Consider the following 18060-nt stretch of genomic DNA (forward strand, 5'->3'; position numbering starts at 1 on the left):
GGCCGCCCTGCGCCCCGCCCTGCCGCCGGCACGGGGCCATGGGCGGCAGCGGCTGAGGCGGCCCGAGCGGCGCGGAGCGAAGTGAAGCGCCGGGCGGGACGCGGCGCCGCCGCCGCTGTGGCGGGAGCGGCCGCGGGGCGGTGACTGGGTGCGGATTCCCCGGCCCCGCTGAAACCGGCCCGCAGGAGCGCGGCCCGGGGGGACTCCGCGGCGGACGCTTGTGGCGGCCCGAGCGCCGCGCCCTTCCCCTGCCCCATGTCGGCGTGGCTCGGCCGGGCGGCGCTGCTGCTGGGGCGGCCGGGGGGCCCCGGCGCTGCCGTCGCACCCTCCTCCTGCCTGGGCTCGCTGCGGGGCCCGCCGCGCTGCTGCTGCCGCCGCCGCCTGGGCAGCCTGCGGGGCGGCGCCGAGGGGCAGCTCCTCCCGCGGGGGTCTGCGCCGCCCGGGAGGGCGCTGGGCACCCACCCCAAGAAGGAGCCGATGGAGGCGCTGAATACGGCACAGGGAGCCCGCGACTTCATCTACAGCCTGCACTCCACCGAGCGGAGCTGCCTGCTGCGGGAGCTGCACCGCTTCGAGTCCATCGCCATCGCCCAAGGTGAGCGCCGGTACCGCCCGGGGCCGCGCTGAGGGCGGGCGGGGGTGGGGGGACCGGGCCGGCGCCGGTCTGAGCCCTCGAAGTTTGGCGCTGGATGCAGCGGGTCCTCCCGCCTTCGCCCGAGCGGCTCCTCCGGGCGGCCGAGCCCGTAGGAAACTCCGGCAGGACGAGGCACTGAGAGGCGTGTGCCGGCGCGGTTTGGCATAACCGGGTATAAACGAGGCACAAACCCTGAAGTTTAGTTTCCAGAAGCATCTGCAGCACCTTCAGAACCTGAAACGACCCGCTGTGCCAAATCCTCGGTGTGCTTGTCGCCTCTCGAGGAGTTTCGGCGGGGCGTGGGTGGCCGTTTTTCGGGATGGGCGCAGGAAAGTGCCTTTCAGAAAATCCTTTTGACGCCAGCGCAGCGGTAAATTGATTTCAGACCTCTTGAGAGACGCTGGGCTGCTGCTGCTCTGGGCGCTCATTCATGAATTACACTTCCCTGCACAAGGAGCTGCCGTCTTTGCTTCTGAAGTGTTGGTTCTTGGGCAGGAAGGTGTGTGTGTGCTGGAGGGGTTTTAGAGCTGTCTCTGAATATAGTGCCATGCAACACCAATTAAAATAATTAATGGTGATTTCTCTTTTTGTTTGATCCAAGTGTTCTTGCCAGCTTGATGCTTTTCCTTAAACAAATCAAAAATCAGAGAAAACCAAATTCTCCTAATTACAACCTCAGTACTTCTGATACTCAGCTGTAATTTACGGTCCCTATTTTAACAAAGATGATAGCAGGTGCGTGAGAGATCAGGGTTTGTTTGATCTAGGCCTCTTCATGACTTTGATAGCGGCGTGCCCTTGGAAAGGGCATTTCTGTGCCTGGTGGCTCTTCTGTATATGTCTGGAAGAAGCCCTGTGGTGGGCAGAGAACAGGTCCAGGGATCAGCCGTAGAAACGCTGCTTCTGTCAGGAGACAGAACCTTTTCAGGTACTTCTTTGGTTTTGTTTATAGCACACTTGCATATAAACACTAGTGTTTCTAGGCAGAGTGAGAGTAGTTCACTTAAATGGTTCATTTTAAGAGCAACGCTGCCGTTTTGCAGAGCGTGAATCAGTTTTGTTTTCCAACATAGTGGGAAGTATGCTTTGAGCTGTAAGGTGACACTAACTTTTGAATACTAACAACTAATACTCTTCCTAAATAAATCCTTGTCAGTGTATGCAGAGTCTTTGCCTTGAGGTTTTTGTGTGAGTTTCTATGTCAGCAGGTATTGCTCAGGTGAAACTGGACTGCTCGCAGTGCCTTGTATACCTGCAGGATCATGTGCTGGATATCAAAATGAGACTTGAAAATGCATTTTAGTATAGCATCTCAAGGTTTATACAGAGATAACTCAGCAGATGGTCCTGTTTAATATCTTGTTGCTCAGTTGTTGTTAGCTATAGTAGGAAAGCCTATTTCTGTAAAATACTGTGACTTTCTGGTGATTCAGGATTTAGGAGACAGTAACAAAAGCATTAGTTTGAGTTTAGAGACTTTACTGCTTATTAGTACACTGCATGTTTATTTCAGTAGTGGAAATTGCAATTCACTTATGCCCGAGACTGTAAGCATTAATCTTGCCAGGGAGATTGTTTCAACAAAACCGCAGTCATGAGTGTTGTAGCCTCACAGGTTAGGGCTGCACAAAATGTTGTGATGCCATCAGACCTTGGTCCTTGGAGCCAGATTCTTGACTGCCCAACCAGTAGCTTGATAAAACTTTTCCAAAAATAATCTTTTCCTTTAGCCAGCTCCATTCATGTTTTTTTTTAAACCAGACTACAGCATGATAACAGCTGTCAGCTTTTAAATCTATGAATTCATATTTCTGCATGTGTATGGAAAAAAAGAAAAGCCATAACCAAGAAGGGCTTCTAGTAAATCTGTTGAATAAAAATAAGAGGAAAAAAAATAATCTTAAAACAATAGTGCATATCTCATGTACGTTCCCCGGTGTTCTAGAGAACTACAATCATGTGAACAAGAGCGGAAATGTGGCACAGGAATCATTCAGCACTGGTAAAATAGGTGTTCGGGTTTCTCTAGATGCACCCACAGCAGAGGATCCTCTTTGGTGCGCACTGTGTGAGCCACACTGAGTTGAAGGAGGGAGCAGTGATGCCAGGAGCCCCTGGGGGGGTTGGTTTGCCTCTCGCTGTTTGCTGCAGATATTGATATTGACAGAATTTAGATTTTACATTGAGAAAGGCAGTGAACGCAGAGCCAGGCTCTTGAGGAGTGTCGGGTGTGTATTGTCACTGTCAACACCAAGGAGGGCCAGAAGAAAACAAAGTGTGTAGAAGAGCTGCACTGGAAAGAAAATGATATGATTTCTGGAGGAGATGTTGGTGTTCTGTACTTAAAGTACTTTATTATGGTTAGATGATTTTTTATATGTTTGCTCTGTCCTACTGTTGAAACGGTGACTGTGTAGGAATGATGTACATAGGTTTGCAGTGATTGTGAATAGCAGATGGGGTGAGAGTTACTTGTGCCCTGCTTTCCAAGTGCTTTCTCCAGTCCACTAGTGTCACTTTTGTTTTTTACAACCGCTGAGTTCAATCAAGATAAAAAGAGATGTTGGGTTTCTTCTCGATCATCTCATTCGGTGGCAACATGCTGTAGCTCCCAGTAGCTGATTCTTCAGATGAGATTGCTAATTTTAGTTTTATGTTGATTTCCTATGCAAGTGATCCGAATGCAGCCTTCAAATTCACTTCTCTACCTACTGGGTAAATTCCTGTGTCCTGCTTGAATCTGGAAAATCAGTCTCTCCTTGATCATGAGATGCCTATGCAGTGCTGCCATGGTGCCTGAGCTTGTTTCGTGCCTGTGATCTTTTCATACTTCTATATGGAAAGGGAGGTTTTAGTCCGTACTCTTCTTAACACAGTCCTTATCGGGTTAAGTTTTGACCTTCTTCCTTCACTGCCTCTTCTGTGCCCTAACAGACCCCATATCAGCTAGGGGAAGCTGTCAGCAATATGGGGAGACCTGGGCACATCAAGAACCAAATGGGGCCTGTCCCTCAGCCCATTCCCAGCCCCACCACCAGAAGGATGCAGTTCCATCAACTAATCGCCCTAGCGCGAAATATGACAGGACACACTATCTGTGGCCTCCGCTAATGGCAGAGGCTGCAGGGAAATCCACCCTTTGCTGCGGCAGCTACGCCGAAGGACAGTCCTCAGGTAGGTGGGTTGTAGCTGTTAACCGATAAGTTAGTTGAGTCTTTGAAGTGTTTTTGAAACTTAACACATCTTTTTTTGCACTGTAGTCACAAATCTGTAGGTGAGGTTTGTGACAGGGTAGCTTGGAATGTGTTCCTGCAGTCAACTTGTCTTACCTGGACTTTTGCATCTGGACGCTTAGAGCTTCCAGATGCCGAGCGCCAGGAGTCCCTCTAAACAGTTTAGCTGTTGAAACTGACATTATTAATAAACACTGAGGTTCTTCTGTTTGTTGTAGTTTTTCAGTCAGAAAACAGAGCTTTATCCTTGGACTTGTGATAGAGGGTGGCTGTGGAGCTGTGCTTGCTTATCTGCGAGCCTGAGTTGAAATAATAGATGGGTTTTGCATAGGAGAAGCTAGGGGAGAGGCAATGAAACTGAGTCTTGATGGAATTAGAAGATATTTTGAGAACTGTCCTGTTTTAGACTATAATCTGTGTTTTACAACTATCTTAAAATTAAGTCAAAACATCACCTCCCCCCCTTTTTTATTTTTCTTTCCCATCTTGGAAAAGTGAGTAAGTTCCCAGGAAGGTGTTTGAAACAGAGTTTTTAAATTTCAGTTTGTGTTTCTTCTAAGCATGTGAGCCGCACCAGATGGAGATGATGCGTGTGGACTTGAATACTAATATTGTATTTCTTTTTCCTCATAGTTACAGAAATATTGACATAGCAAATAGGCCAATTCCTTTTAAGTGTAGTAGTTCTGCTTTCTAGTTTGTGGAAGTGGTGCCCCATAATCAAGGCCTAGTTTTGTTAGAAACAAACGGTCAAATCCTCCTTCATGTTGCTCATTTCTTGCATGTGGGAGATGAATGTGTTAAAATCCTGCTGACATTGTGGAGAATGATTTAATGCTTCTGACCTTCTATAGAGTGGTATTAGAAGAAAGGTGTAACTTCTTTCTTAAGGGGCTTATATTCAGGTTTTCTACCTTTAGTTTCCAGTGTATGATATAAAATGATTCATGAAAACACTTCTCAGCAGTGCAGCAAGCCCAGCAACAAGGAGGAAAAAAATAAAGGGTTTGACTTGCTTAGCTAAGAAATATTGAATTTAGCATGTGTGTTGTGTCTTTGTTTCTTCTAAGGGTGCTGTTGTTCTTATGTGTGCTGGGTTAAAATATTCTTGAGCCCAGATGTAACCATTTTCCATTAATAATACTAACCCCATGGCTGTCTAGGGCCTCTAAGAAATCTCAGGTCTTGGTAGTGAGTGAATCCATTATTTTCCCATATTTTGTTGCAAAGATGGGGAAAAAAAATTCTATCTTTGTGTACATATACATAAAATATGTATGCATGATATATATTTGTGTATGTGTAATATATAGATATATATTTTTGATATATAGTGTATGTACATTGAACACAACTCCCTCAAACCACCAAGTTGTGGTTTATATTTTAAATTGGAGGCTTTGTGGTGTGATCACGAAATTAAAGGCCTTCTGAAGTGTAATTGCTTGTTTCACTGCCTGTTGAGGTTGTGTATTAACTGGAGAACATGCAAAAACCCAATAGCAGTGAAGTCTTGACAGCTAGTTTTGTTGGTTTAATTTGCAGGTTTTGGAGAATGCAGTCTCTAGCTAGGTATTCTTTGAAGTCACTGGTATGTCATACAATACACGATTTAATACATAATCTGACCAAACTGGTGCATTCTCATAGAAAGATGTTCATAATTTCAAGTTACTGCATCTTGTCTTTTTTATAAAAAAGAAAAACAAACGTGTTGCCATCGAAAGGGCACCACTTCCATTTGTTCAATAGAGCTGACAGGTGGGGCAAGATCTTTTTGCAGGAATTTGTGAGCTTTTAGCTATTGTTGTGTGAAGTCCGATTTTGATATCGGAAGAAACATCTCTGGTTTATGATCTGGTGTAAAATTCATGAACTTTTCAGTTTACTGAAATAGCTTAGGGAGTGTTAGAGCCTTGATGTCCCTACTTCCACAACTTCAAAAAGAAAAGTTAATTCCTAGGACTGCAAATGTCATCAAAAAGATTTCACTGAGGTTTTTAGGCATTCCAAACGTGATCTCATGTGAAAAAGATCCCTTTTGTAGCATAAGTCAGAGGCTTCTTGCTAATGCAAACAAACCAGTTCATCTGCTGTTATGGTTTAGATACCACGTAGGTTTTAGTACCTGTTTTTGGTAGAACTTAGCCTGTTTTAATGGAACAAAGCAAAATTCGATCCTTTCTGGAATTACTGGTCTTGTCTGAAGAGTGATTTCGCAGTGGAGGTGTGAGATTTTTTGGGAGGACATCCGTTCCACTGAGCACTGAGAAGTAACCGGTGTTTTGGCAGGTCTGATGATACCTGTGGGGGATGGTTCTTTCTCCCTCTCTCCTCCTTGGGCCCAACAACAGGTGAACCTTGAGCTGTGTGTGTGGAGAAAGATCATCTACCTCTTCTCCCGTGCTGTGACCTAAGTCCATAAATAGGTTTTTAACTCTAGTGTTTGATTGCTACTGTGGGAAAAGGCCTTATGGCAGACTGCGGGCAAGAGTCTAATTTGCAGGGCTGAAGTGCCCCCTCAAGCTGATAAAATGACAGACTCTTCCCAGCCTGCCTGCGGTCCCTTTGTGTCCTTAGGCCGTCACAGCGTACACCAGGATTATTGCTAATCTCACCGCTGAGTGAAAAACACTCGGTGCTGAGAGCAGTGTTACATTTCAGATGGAAACCATCTCTCTTTGCTTCTCAAACTTTTTGTTCTTTCCAAAATCATCGAGCCTTCTCATGAAGGCAGAGTGCAGAAGGAAGAGCACTACACAGACTCTACTGATTTTCCTTAAAATCTACAGATAGAGAACTGTTCTATTTTCCAATGGTAGTCATCTATGTAATGCTTCATACTTTATTACCTTGATAAGGTAGACTATTATAAAAGACTGAACCCTAAGTGTTAGTTAACACTAATATTAAATCCTGGCTGTTTTCTTGAAATTGGTACCATTTTGCCAGGGAAAAAAATACGAAAGGAGCCAGGAATAGGAGTTACTTATTTTTCTAGGTACTCTGATACTATTTTTCTTGAACTGTGGTGGAGAGAGGAAGAAATCAAGAGCAGCATTCAGCTCCTTAGCTGTCATGTGCTTCTGTATCTGAAATAGTGCGTGCATGAACCCTTTGTGGCTTCCCCAGGCCTGGTGTTGAAGAGCGGGGCTCTGCATTCTGCCCTATTCAGGGAATTGGGACAGGGAGTGAAATTTAGTTAATTTTTAAGATTTTCTTTTTGTCCATCCCATCTCAAGATATGGCTGCTCTTTATGCTGATGAGTGTGGGAGCGTATGGGTGCTGCATGGGGTGCCTTAGCTAGGAGATTTAATAATTCTGAAGTCCTGTTGAGAGGTGTGCCCCATGCCTCGAGAAACCTTTCAAAAGTGAAGGTGTAGTAAAACAAACAAAACCAAACACAACCAAATGCCGAAACTCTAAAACAAAAAATGCATGAACAAAACCTCACTTCTGAAATGTACTCTTGGGCGGTACAAGATCTCTATTTTCGTTGTTCATTCTAGCACTTGTTGCATTAGTCAGTTGGGTATTGCGTGTCTTTATTGTGGTGCTTTTTCATGTTTAAGCTTTATTTCAACTGAATGTGTATGATTTATTTGGACTTCCATTTTTAAATTACAATAAAACTGCAAATTTGGGTAGCTTCGGCAAATTGGAATTTTCATCACATAATCTCAATATAGCATAGTATCTTACAGAAATGTTAATTATATAGAAAATTTTTCATAGGATTTTAACTTGGAACAAATTGGGTAGTATTTTTTTTTCTGTTTTAAACTCCATTACCGAGGCTTATTCTATTCACACTAATATAGATGGTGCTTTGGGACAGGGCCATGCATATGTTACTTGGGTATTAGAAGGCTTTGCTCTTGTGGTTTGGTTTTCTTCCATACTCTGATATTTTGCTTGCTTGTTGGAGCAAATCCAGAGGAGGCCATGAAGATGATCAGAAGACTGGAGCAGCTCTCCTGTGAGGACAGGCTGAGAGAGTTGGGGTTGTTCAGCCTGGAGAAGAGGAGGCTCTGGGGAGACCTTCAAGCAGCCCTTCAGTACCTAAAGGGGACCTACAAGGAAACAGGAGAGAGACTTTTTATAAGGACATGTAGTGATAGGACAAGGGGTAATGGCTTTAAACAGAAAGAGGGGAGACTTGGATTAGATATAAGGAAAAAAATCTTCCCCATGAGGGTGGTGAGGTGCTGGAACAGGCTGCACAGAGAAACTGTGGATGCCCCATAGCTGGGAGTGTTCAAGGCCAGGCTGGACGGAGCCTTGAGCAACCTGGTCTCGCTGAAGGTGTCCCTGCCCATGGCTGGGAGTTGGAACTAGATGATCTTTAAGGCTCCTTCCAAGCCAAACTATTCTATGCTATAACTTAAAACAGGTTCTATTCTAAGTTCTTTGCGTAAATGCGGAAGTTTTGCTACGTGTTTTTGCAGAGGAGTGCCTGCAAACATGCAAGTGGGATTAATGCAAGACCTACAGAAACCCAGCTGTCTTAGAGTTTATAAAAGCTCTTTCCTTGCTGGTGGATACTCCAGTGTTGATGGGAAGATTTTACATAATGACTTATTGCTGTCTTGCTTTTGGAAACTCATTGTAGCATCCAGATATCCTAAACCACTGGTACCACTGGAGAAGCCAGCGAAGGAGGTAGTATCTGCAGAGACGACCAGTACTTTTGGTACAGTAAAAAGAAAAAAAAAACAACAAACAAAAAAATGTGTTTGCTGAGATGTGGCGTTGCGTAAGGCCAGCAGGCTCCTGGTTTGACAGACTTTGTGCTTGCTTGTTTTGATGCGGTTGGCATGTGTTCCCACAAGAAATAAAAGGACACGATTTTTATTTATTATCTTAATAGAAAGCTGCCAGTTTCAAGAATTTCAGTGATACCCAGTAATAATTCATGGACTTAATCTTAACGTGGCCACACAAGTGTGTTAAGTCCTGATCTTGCAGAAATTCTCCTGAGCTATAGCATCGTTTCTACATAATACTCGACCAGAGATTTCAGGCTGTGAAACAGCTTCAATTGCTTGAAAAAGCTCAGTGGCATTGACCTTATGCTGTTTCCTAGGAAAGTGATGTGCATTAAATTATATGGTCCAAATATATATAAATAATACTACTGTTTAAAAAATATCATTAGTCAGCTGCCTTTCCCTGGATTGATAGTTTAGAAAAGGTAAAATAGAAGACTGGTCCAATTAAAATTTGTTTTCCATCTTTTGCATGTGTTTAAGCATGTGATGTGTGCAAAATCGTTGTCATGCACGAATGTTTTTAAAATCATGAGTTTTAAAAAGATCTAAACCTTGAGCCATTGTTCTGCAACTGTATTTGACTAGTGTAAAAACAACATGTTTTATAGTTACCAGGGGACAGATTTTTATGCTTTGCTATCCTATCTGGCATGAGGGGTGCTTGTGATTGAGATCTTTTTAGGAACGATCACTTGCAATGCAACTTTTGCTTACAACTTAAACCTTTCAGAGTGATTTATTAGAAGCATTTAGATCTCCATGTAATAGGCACGAATGAAATGGATCATGTTTATTGTGTGAACACAGAGGTACTGTTTCAGTGTGTAATCAAAATTAAAAGAAAACAAAGTTTACCAGTTGCTATAAGAAAGAAATTATTTAAAGCTTACTTATTCAACTGAGAACTCTCAGCTGTAGTCAGCCTTATTTATTATTTAATCAGTCCAAATACAGAACTATTGGGGCAGCTGGTATCTCTGGCAGAAAATCTTTTATAAAAAGAAAAAGTAAATGGAAAAAGAAGGTAAGTATATCTGCAAACAGAATGCTTGAGGAAGCTGTCTTGGATGTCTCTGGTGTGGTTTTGTGTTTGTGGTGTGGGTTTTGTTTGTTTTTCTCCTCCGGTAGTGAAGTCTCTCAGACTGGAGAAGGCTGGACTAGTATGTGTGAGCTGCCTTGTGCCTCCTCCCCCCTTTCTTTCTCCTTAAATAAGCATGGTGTTATTTCAAGAACCTGAAAGCACATGTTCTTGTTTCTGTTTAGTTGCTGTATGTAAGAACTTCCTTTAACAAGAAATCTGCCCCTTGAAATTTTTGGGATGTGACTAACCGGTGCCTGAAATGAAACCCTTGCTTCCTCCGAAACATGGGGAGCTTTTTAAGGCAGAGCCCACAAATACTGTTTCTAACCCACCAGAGTGTATTTTTCATTCAAAACTGCAGGAAATCAAATCAGCTGTTTATTCCAATGTTCAGTTACTTTGGATTTTTAGATATTTGTATGTTAATTAGTAAAAAATATCCACACTAGCAGCTGTAATGATGCTTGCTACTTGCTGTCCTTTTTTTGCTGCATCATTTGCTGGTTTCCGTTTGTATGTGATAGGCTCATCAGGTTCATTGTTTTTTTTTGTTTTGTTTTGTTTTCTTTGCGGTTTTTAAAATTTAATTTTTGACAAATTAACATACTTTAGCTTTTGGCAAATTCCAAGAGGTCATTTATTTTAACTTAGATGTTTCTCTCTAGATAATAAAAGGAGCAAGTAGGAATGTATTTGAAGACTGCAATATTTTGTGTTTGGAGATGGGATGTAGTCTATATCAGTTCTACAGTGATCAAGCTCTACAGAGGGATCTGGCCTGGCTGGATCGTTGGGCTGAGGGCAATTGTCTGAGGTTCAACAAGGCCAAGTGCCGGGTCCTGCACTTGGGTCACAATAACCCCAGGCAGCGCTACAGGCTGGGGGAAGAGTGGCTGGAAAGTGCCTGGGGGAAAAGGATCTGGGGGTGTTGGTGACAGCAGCTGAACAAGAGCCAGCAGTGAGCCCAGGTGGCCAAAGAGGCCAAGAGCATCCTGGCTTTTATCAGAATAGTGTGGCCAGCAGCACCAGGGCAGTGATCGTCCCCCTGTACTTGGCACTGGTGAGACTGCACCTTGAATTCTGTGTTCAGTTTTGGGCCCCTCACTACAAGAAAGACATTGAGGTGCTGGAGAGAGTTCAGAGAAGGGCAACGAAGCTGTTGAGGGGTCTGGAGCACAAGTCTGATGAGGAGCAGCTGAGGGAACTGGGGCTGTTCAGCCTGGAGAAAAGGAGGCTGAGGGGAGACCTTATCGCTGTCTACAACTACCTGAAAGGAGGTTGTAGCATGGAGGGGGTTGGTCTCTTCTCCCAAGTAGCAAGTGATAGGATGAGAGGAAATGACCTGAAGTTGTGCCAGGGGAGGTTTAGATGGGATATTAGAAAAAAATTATTTATGGGAAGGTTTATGAGGCATTGGAACAGGCTGCTCAGGCAAGTGGTTGAGTCACCATCCCTGGAGGTGTTTAAAAGACGCAGATAGGAGGTTCTTAGGGACAGGGTTTAGCACTTGAGTCAGGTTATGGTTGGACTCAATGATTTTGAGGGCCTCTTCCAACCAAAATGGTTCTATGATTCTAAGTCACCTATCGCCATAAAGCAGATGTAAGGAACAGGTAGCTTATTTTATTCTTGCCTACTGCTTGTACCCAAGGATAAAACCTTTCCTCAATGTGCTTGCTGAATACTTTTTAGTTTTTAGGATGTCAGATAAGAGCATAGGCATTTTCAGAACTAAACCTTGCCTTGCTGTTTGGCAGTGATCCTGGTTGAAAGGCTCCTGCATGACCTGGAGGAAGGATGAAACTTTGGAAAATCTTTTTAATTTCAAAAAAAATAGAAAAGTTTGCGAGAAAACAGCTTCTACAGTGAGGCCAACTTGAACTGAGCGAAGCCAGAGATATGGGTCTCACCAGTGGCCCAGCCTTTGTTTCCCAGAGGTCACTCACTCCTTGGAGATAGTCTGGGACCTGGTGACCAGACACCAGCAATCTTTTTCATATGTTCTGGGAAGCCTTTGGGCAGGGTTGGGAGGAGACACAGGACACAATATGTGATTCTTGTCCCTGTCACTTTGGGCGGTGCTGGTGTGTATAACCATGTATTACCACCAAGTGCTGGTATTTTCTTCAGGTCCAAATGCTTAATTTTTGCATTTTGACCTGCTGCATTTTTCTTTTAGACAGCATCAGTTTCTGGTTATTGTACTGTTAAAATAACTTTTTTCTTCATGGCTTTCAGTTACTTGCTCACTATGGCTTTTGGCTTTATGCACTGATCCATCCCTTACTGCTGGCCAGTTCGCTATAACTCGTCTTACACTGAAAGTGTGCATCATCAGTCTCCATTAGGATATTATGCCACTTCTCATGGCGAGCTGGATGGGCAGAAACTGTGGCTTATTGGATTTATTTGGTTTCATGGAAGACTGGAGAGACACGTGCACGGAACAAACTGATTTCTTTAGCCACCTGCTCTTTTAAATACCATCAGTTTGGGTTTTCAGATTGCAAATAGCCTTTCAGTCCAGCTGTTTTTTTGCTTCTTTAAGCCCTGGCAATTAACTGATTTTTACAAAGCACAAGATGGGATGTTAGAAATGTAAATTTTGCCGTTTTGTTCAAGATGAAGAAAAGGTACTTTCCAGCCCGAAACTATTCTATGATTCCATGTAAGAATTGCCAGCTGGATCCAAAAACATCTTACCTAATGAATATTTTTACCAGAGAGAAGGGACAGCAGCTTGGAATCCTAACTGGTTTTCCTGTTACTTGTGTTATTTTATGGAGTAAATTAAATAAAGCAATGTAAATTGGTAGCTGCAAAAGTGACAAAGATGCTATAAATAATCAGCCTGGTGACCTTTTCCTCTTGAAAATATCAGACGTGCTTCTTGTGATTCTGTGTCCCTCTCCCTGAACAGAAGGAACGTAACAAAAGGTGCGTTTGTGGATCTGAGACAGCACAAGAGGCCCATGTCGAAGATGAGTGGTTGCAGTTGGAAATGTATGCATCCTGTTGTTTACTCATTTATTGGATCTGGTTTATCAGAAAGAAAAAAAAAATTCATTTTCTTAATGTTTTCACTGTTGGTCTACTTCTTTGAGTTGGATGCTAGGAACCTATCTGATCAGCCTTGTTTTCAGATGCTGCTTATTTCCATTTTTGCAGTTGCACACTAGTATCGCTGAGTTTTACTGCAATTTATGCCTTGTGTAAAAGCTCGGTTAATAAGAAGAAAAAAGAGCTCATTTAATTATTCTTTCCCAGCCATGGAGGAAAATTTCAGGTGGCTTCCTTACTGTGGGATAAGAGTCTGCACAGATGAGCTGTGGATGAGCTGATGTGCAGCAGATATGATTTGTCTGTATGGTGCAGATTTACCGTCGGCTTCACCCAGGTTGTGCACAGGGGGGTTCCATTCTCATCCCCTCTGCCCCGAAAACCTCTGGGTGTGCAGTCCTGTTCCTGCCTCCCACGCTAACGCTGCTGTTCTTCCCTGGGCCTGGGAAAAGTCCCAAATACATGATCGGGGGGAATTTAGGAACAGGAGGAAAAGTATCGAGTCACCCCCTGCAGCAGCAGCATGACTTTAGGTCACTTCAGGGTGCAGTTTTGTATTTGACCCGAGGTTCTTCCTCTCCTGTTCTCTCACAAGAAGTGCCGGGAGGGTTTTTGTGCCTCAGGCGGGAGTTTGTGCTGGGATCACTCTGTCACCAACAGCACAGACGGTGACTTGTGCTAGTGAGCAATACTGCTTGCATCTCCCAGGTTACTTTTTTAGTGTTGTCAAGTACTTGAAATTATATTGAAGAGCATTTTTGACCTCACAATTCACCTTGTGGCTAGGCAGGGAGCTGTGTCTCCTCTCCCTTCGTCTGGCTCTCCATCCAGTATTATTCCTTGTGGGATCGGTGACCGCCCCACTGCATCACACAGCACTTGGCTTCAGCGCTGCAAAAAGCATCCTCAGTCTGAATCTGTGTCTTTCATCACTGCTGGAGAAAAGGCTGTGTAAACATTGCCCGGATTCTGGACAAGTAGATGAGAGGCACACTGACATCAGCCCCCAGTGCACAACGTGAAAAAAAACATAGGAACACAAATTTAATTAAGGTCTCCAGTAAATCCTGGTGTTACAGGTATGTCACTGATGGAGGCAATGCATTAGTGCCACAGAATACTTTCCACTGCAGAGGGGGAAAGTGTTAAATTTATTAGATTCCATTGGATTTCTTGGATTCAGCTGGGGGTTTGTGTTAGTAATTTAATAATTCTCAAGCTGATTAGCAGGACTGGAGGTGGAACCTGTAATTTCAGTGCTCACAGGAGTGCTGCATGCTCCCAGGTGAATCTGTGACGAAGAAATAGGTAGAAATAAAAGCAGCGGAGAAAGGAAAACGTGCAAAGTTGAAAACCAGAGACTGTGCTATGTGGCAGAACCCTGTCTTTCTCAAGCTGACATTGAGTAGTTTAATGGGAAGACTGAGCAACATTGGGTTTAAATAAACAGATCAGATGTGTAGCACTTGATAGAGCAGAGGCCGTGGAGCGTGTGTGCAGCCGTGCCTGGCAGTGGTGTGATGCTCACGCTCGCCTTCGCTCTGCGGCTGGAAGCTGCGGAGATGCACTTGCAACCTATAAAGTTAATCCTCCCACTTATCAAAGGCTGTGGAAACACTGACCAGGAGGAGAATTTTCCTTGTTTGTTTTGCAGAATAAAGACAATTTCTTGAAAGAGTTAAAAGTAAACTTGGTCAGAACTCTATTTACTTACAGAAAGAGTAGAGTCCAGCAGTCTTTGTTGTCCCTGTTCCTCCTTACTTATATAACTTTATTTACAAAAATAAATAATCTTAGTAATTTCAAGTCATTTTCATGAACAGAGCAAATTCTTTTAGTAGAATTTAAAATTCACTTGCAGAATAAGTTCCTAAGCAATCCAGCTGCATAACAACGCAACAGATAGCCTGTATTCTTACATCATAAAAGCCGAAAGAAAACACCTTGAGGTCAAGTTCTATGTAAAGTGTATTTTATCTATTTTTACATTATATCATGTAACATTCTTTCCTTCAGTCGTTTGCCAAAGATAGCTGACATTGCGGCTTGGCTTTGGCTGTGCGGAGAGTCAGGTGTTGGAGTCTGACTGGTTCCACAAAGGCAGCCGCAGGCTTTGCTGAGCTACGTGGGGCCGGGAAGAAGAAAGGTACCCAGGGGATGAATCCGCTGTGCTACCTCCAGCAGTAGGTTATGAGTTAAGAACAGCTTCATTGCTGCTGTGTTCCGTACTCATTACGGATTTATGTAGAGAGGTACAGATTATGAGAGTGTAATTTATAGCTGGAACTTAAATTGTCAGTGATTTCCTGTGGTGTTCCTTTTTGCAGACAGGTATGCATAGTTTCTTAAGGACTTCAGGGGAGCTCATACATCTGTCTTTGTTGCCCCAACACAGTGAAAAATTAGCAGGAGTGTAATTACACTTAATGTGAATCTGTAACAAAATGTTTGAACATCGTTCAGTTTATCTGTCCTCTCTGTCTCTCATTCTGGGTAACTGTGTTAAGTCTGAGACAGATGAAAAGTGATCAACTTTATACGCATTTACAATTATTTCAGAGAGAAGCTTATTTCTACAGTCTTAACTTGCTTCATCATCAGGCAGGGAATGAATCTGCTTGAGAAAAGGCTGATACTTAGGGGTATGTGATTTAGTAGCTGTTTGTCTTCAGCTTTCTTTAAAGATCACAGTAGATTTCTCTTAAAGGGAGAAATAAAACCCCACCAAACCAGTTAGATTGACCTGGTGTTGCTGGTGGCCGCGGGTGCTGCAGGTGGTGCTGGCAGCTGGCAGAGCTGCTGCTACTGGGACCAGGGATGTGGGAAAAACCTTGGGTTTGCTCTCACACTAAGTGTCTCTCTGGATTAATATCAATAACCAACTCACTCTTTCTCATTTCATCACCCTTGGGTTCTGCGAAAGGCAAAAGCACACTCTGTACCTGGGGATGACAGCAAGCGTGTTGAAATAAGCCAGTGAGTACCTGGTCCACTACATCTGCTATGAGGCACAAGCCCCCTGTGTTATTAACACGCTCTATTTTGTGCAGGGGCAGTGGTGGAGGGAGGGTCCCGGTTCCCCCAGATGCTGCACAGGTTGTCATCAGTCACCCGCGTCCTCTGAGGGGACCTGCTGCCAGTGTGGGGTCCTGTGCTGGGGCTTGAAAGCCAGCGCTGCTCCCTGTTCTTCAGAAATTGCCTTTTCCCCCCTCAGTTCTTTCTGGGGGAAACTTGGTGACTTGGGGGAAGAGCGTAAGGGAGAGGAGGGCTGGGAATAATCAAGCTCATGTCTCATCACCTTCTCACATTTCTTTATAGAAATAGGGCCTGGGGGGAACAATATTAAATAAAGAATATTATAATTGTATATATAACTCCCTAGGTATTCCATGAGCACTCATGTGTAGGCTGAACACTGCTCTATTTAAAGGCGATGAAAGCCGTCCACTAGATCAGATCTCTTTGCTTGTGCACAGGGCTCTGATAACTCTTGTTAACAAATCGTTTGTGGTGTCCCACAGAATTGGTTTGCCTATCCTCTTACATGAACACGCTAAAACAGTTGAAAGCCTCATCTCGTACCCTGATAATACGAGATCTTAGTTATTTCCAGCTCAAAACTGTTGCTGCTGAACTGCTCAGCTGCAAACGGGTGCAATGACTTGAACCAGAGACACCCAAGAATCATCAGTGCTGCCAGAGAAGTGCAACACCTCATCTAACTGGAACACAGTTAGACAAATATATTTGAATGAGATTAAGTCTACTCTGTTAGTCTGAAGTATTTATCTGGTCTTTTCCCATAGCTAGAGGAGAGGGTGTTAATAGCCCCAGGGGTAGATTCCTTCATCAGTTGGGAGGTGTTCCTCTCCCAGGAACTCATTGCCAACTCCAAGCATTGGAATGGGGGGAGTGAGAAAGGAATGAAGAGCCAACCTCCATGTGGGGTGATGAGTATTGCTTTGGTTTTCTGAGACCCACTCCAAGTCAGGGAATTGCTGCAGCCAGTTTATTTCTTTGTGGCACTCAAGCACCTTCTTTTTTAAAATTTCTGTTGTTAAATAATATGCAGCCATTCATATCTGGAATGCACAGAGCTGAATACCACGTTATTGTTCCTGTTCACTCTCCTGTCAATGTTCTGTGTTTCTGGCATTTTTATACAAACACTTTAGCTGTTTTTGTTTAACATTTTTGGTTTCTCTCTGAAGCAGACAGCTTAAACTCCATATTTCTATCCACACCCTGCATGTCTATTACAAACTGCAAGTCCTTTCTGCATTGTCATCACTTTAACTGATTAACCCCCTTGAATCTTGAGGCAAACATCTTATTTCTAACTTTTTTCGGCTGTGGTTTGAGACCTTTTTAAGCAAACCACTGCAAATCCCATTTGGGTATGAACTTGCTTGAGTGAAAATGAAAGGCTGACCTTTAAGTTTATAAAGCACTGATAGGGAATTAAACTAGATCAGGAAAAAACTCTCCTAATGATGAAGAAAGTGATTCAACTCTCCGGATACCTGTTTGCATTTTATGCTTTTGCCTGGATTTCTGGTCAGGCTTTCTACCTTAGGTCTCTGTGTTTTGTTGAACATTTTTAAAAGGGAGTGAATGGTCTGTCATGGTTTTGGAAGGGATAATAGAGTAAGTGCATTGTATACTCACAATATTTGATGATGACCATCCAGTAAAACTGCAGATAAAATTGGAAGTAAAATCTGTGATGCTTAAACCTAGACTATCCTGCATCTAGTGAAGAAATAATATACATTTTTGTTGCTAAATGCATCTGTTCTAGGAAGCAACTACTGACCATTAGATGCAGGGTAGTTATAGTCCAAATTGTAGGGGTTTTTTCCTTTGGAGCAGGCTTGCTGCATCCATTGTATGTGACTGTTAGCCCTGGATTGTCCTGGGGCCCATATGTCCAGGGTACCCACCTGCTGGGATGGGAACTATCCCTGAAATCACTCCGGTTTTGTTCTGGAGGGTTGGTTGGCTGAGGTCAGGGAGCAACCGGCACTCCTGCAAAGCTCCTTCAGCACTTGGTCCCCGAGATATAACAGCAGTTTCAAATAAAAGATGATAATCTCTTCTACTATTTCAAGGTCTTTCAGGGAGGGAGATCGAATGTGATCACTGCGTAATTTTCTACCGTGTTATGCAGTGTATAAAAAAATAAAAAAAAGGTCTTTCATGCCCATAATGTCCTATTTGTATTTATGCAGAATATTGGTTTGGACATAGTTATCTTTTCAGGGGTAGTTCAGGGGAAA

The 18060-nt window shown here is 43.5% G+C and overlaps 1 protein-coding gene across 3 annotated transcripts in view; it reads left to right on the forward strand.

Moving 5' to 3' along the window:
* The first annotated feature begins 20 nt into the window (after positions 1-20).
* Positions 21-18060, forward strand: part of TMEM65 (transmembrane protein 65) — a 34879-nt gene continuing 16839 nt past the window's right edge. The window contains exons 1-2 of one of the 3 annotated variants that reach the window (XM_071803805.1): positions 21-595; positions 3569-3808. In XM_071803805.1, the coding sequence (XP_071659906.1) occupies positions 256-595; positions 3569-3808 (580 nt within the window). In that variant the 5' untranslated portion in view covers positions 21-255. Of the gene's footprint in view, positions 596-3568; positions 3809-8480; positions 8562-18060 lie in introns of all 3 variants that reach the window. The other 2 variants (XM_065830873.2, XM_065830874.2) reach the window with 2 other exon arrangements.

The sequence above is a fragment of the Patagioenas fasciata genome, chromosome 2, assembly GCF_037038585.1.
Source record: "Patagioenas fasciata isolate bPatFas1 chromosome 2, bPatFas1.hap1, whole genome shotgun sequence".
NCBI classification, from domain to species: Eukaryota; Metazoa; Chordata; class Aves; order Columbiformes; family Columbidae; genus Patagioenas; species Patagioenas fasciata.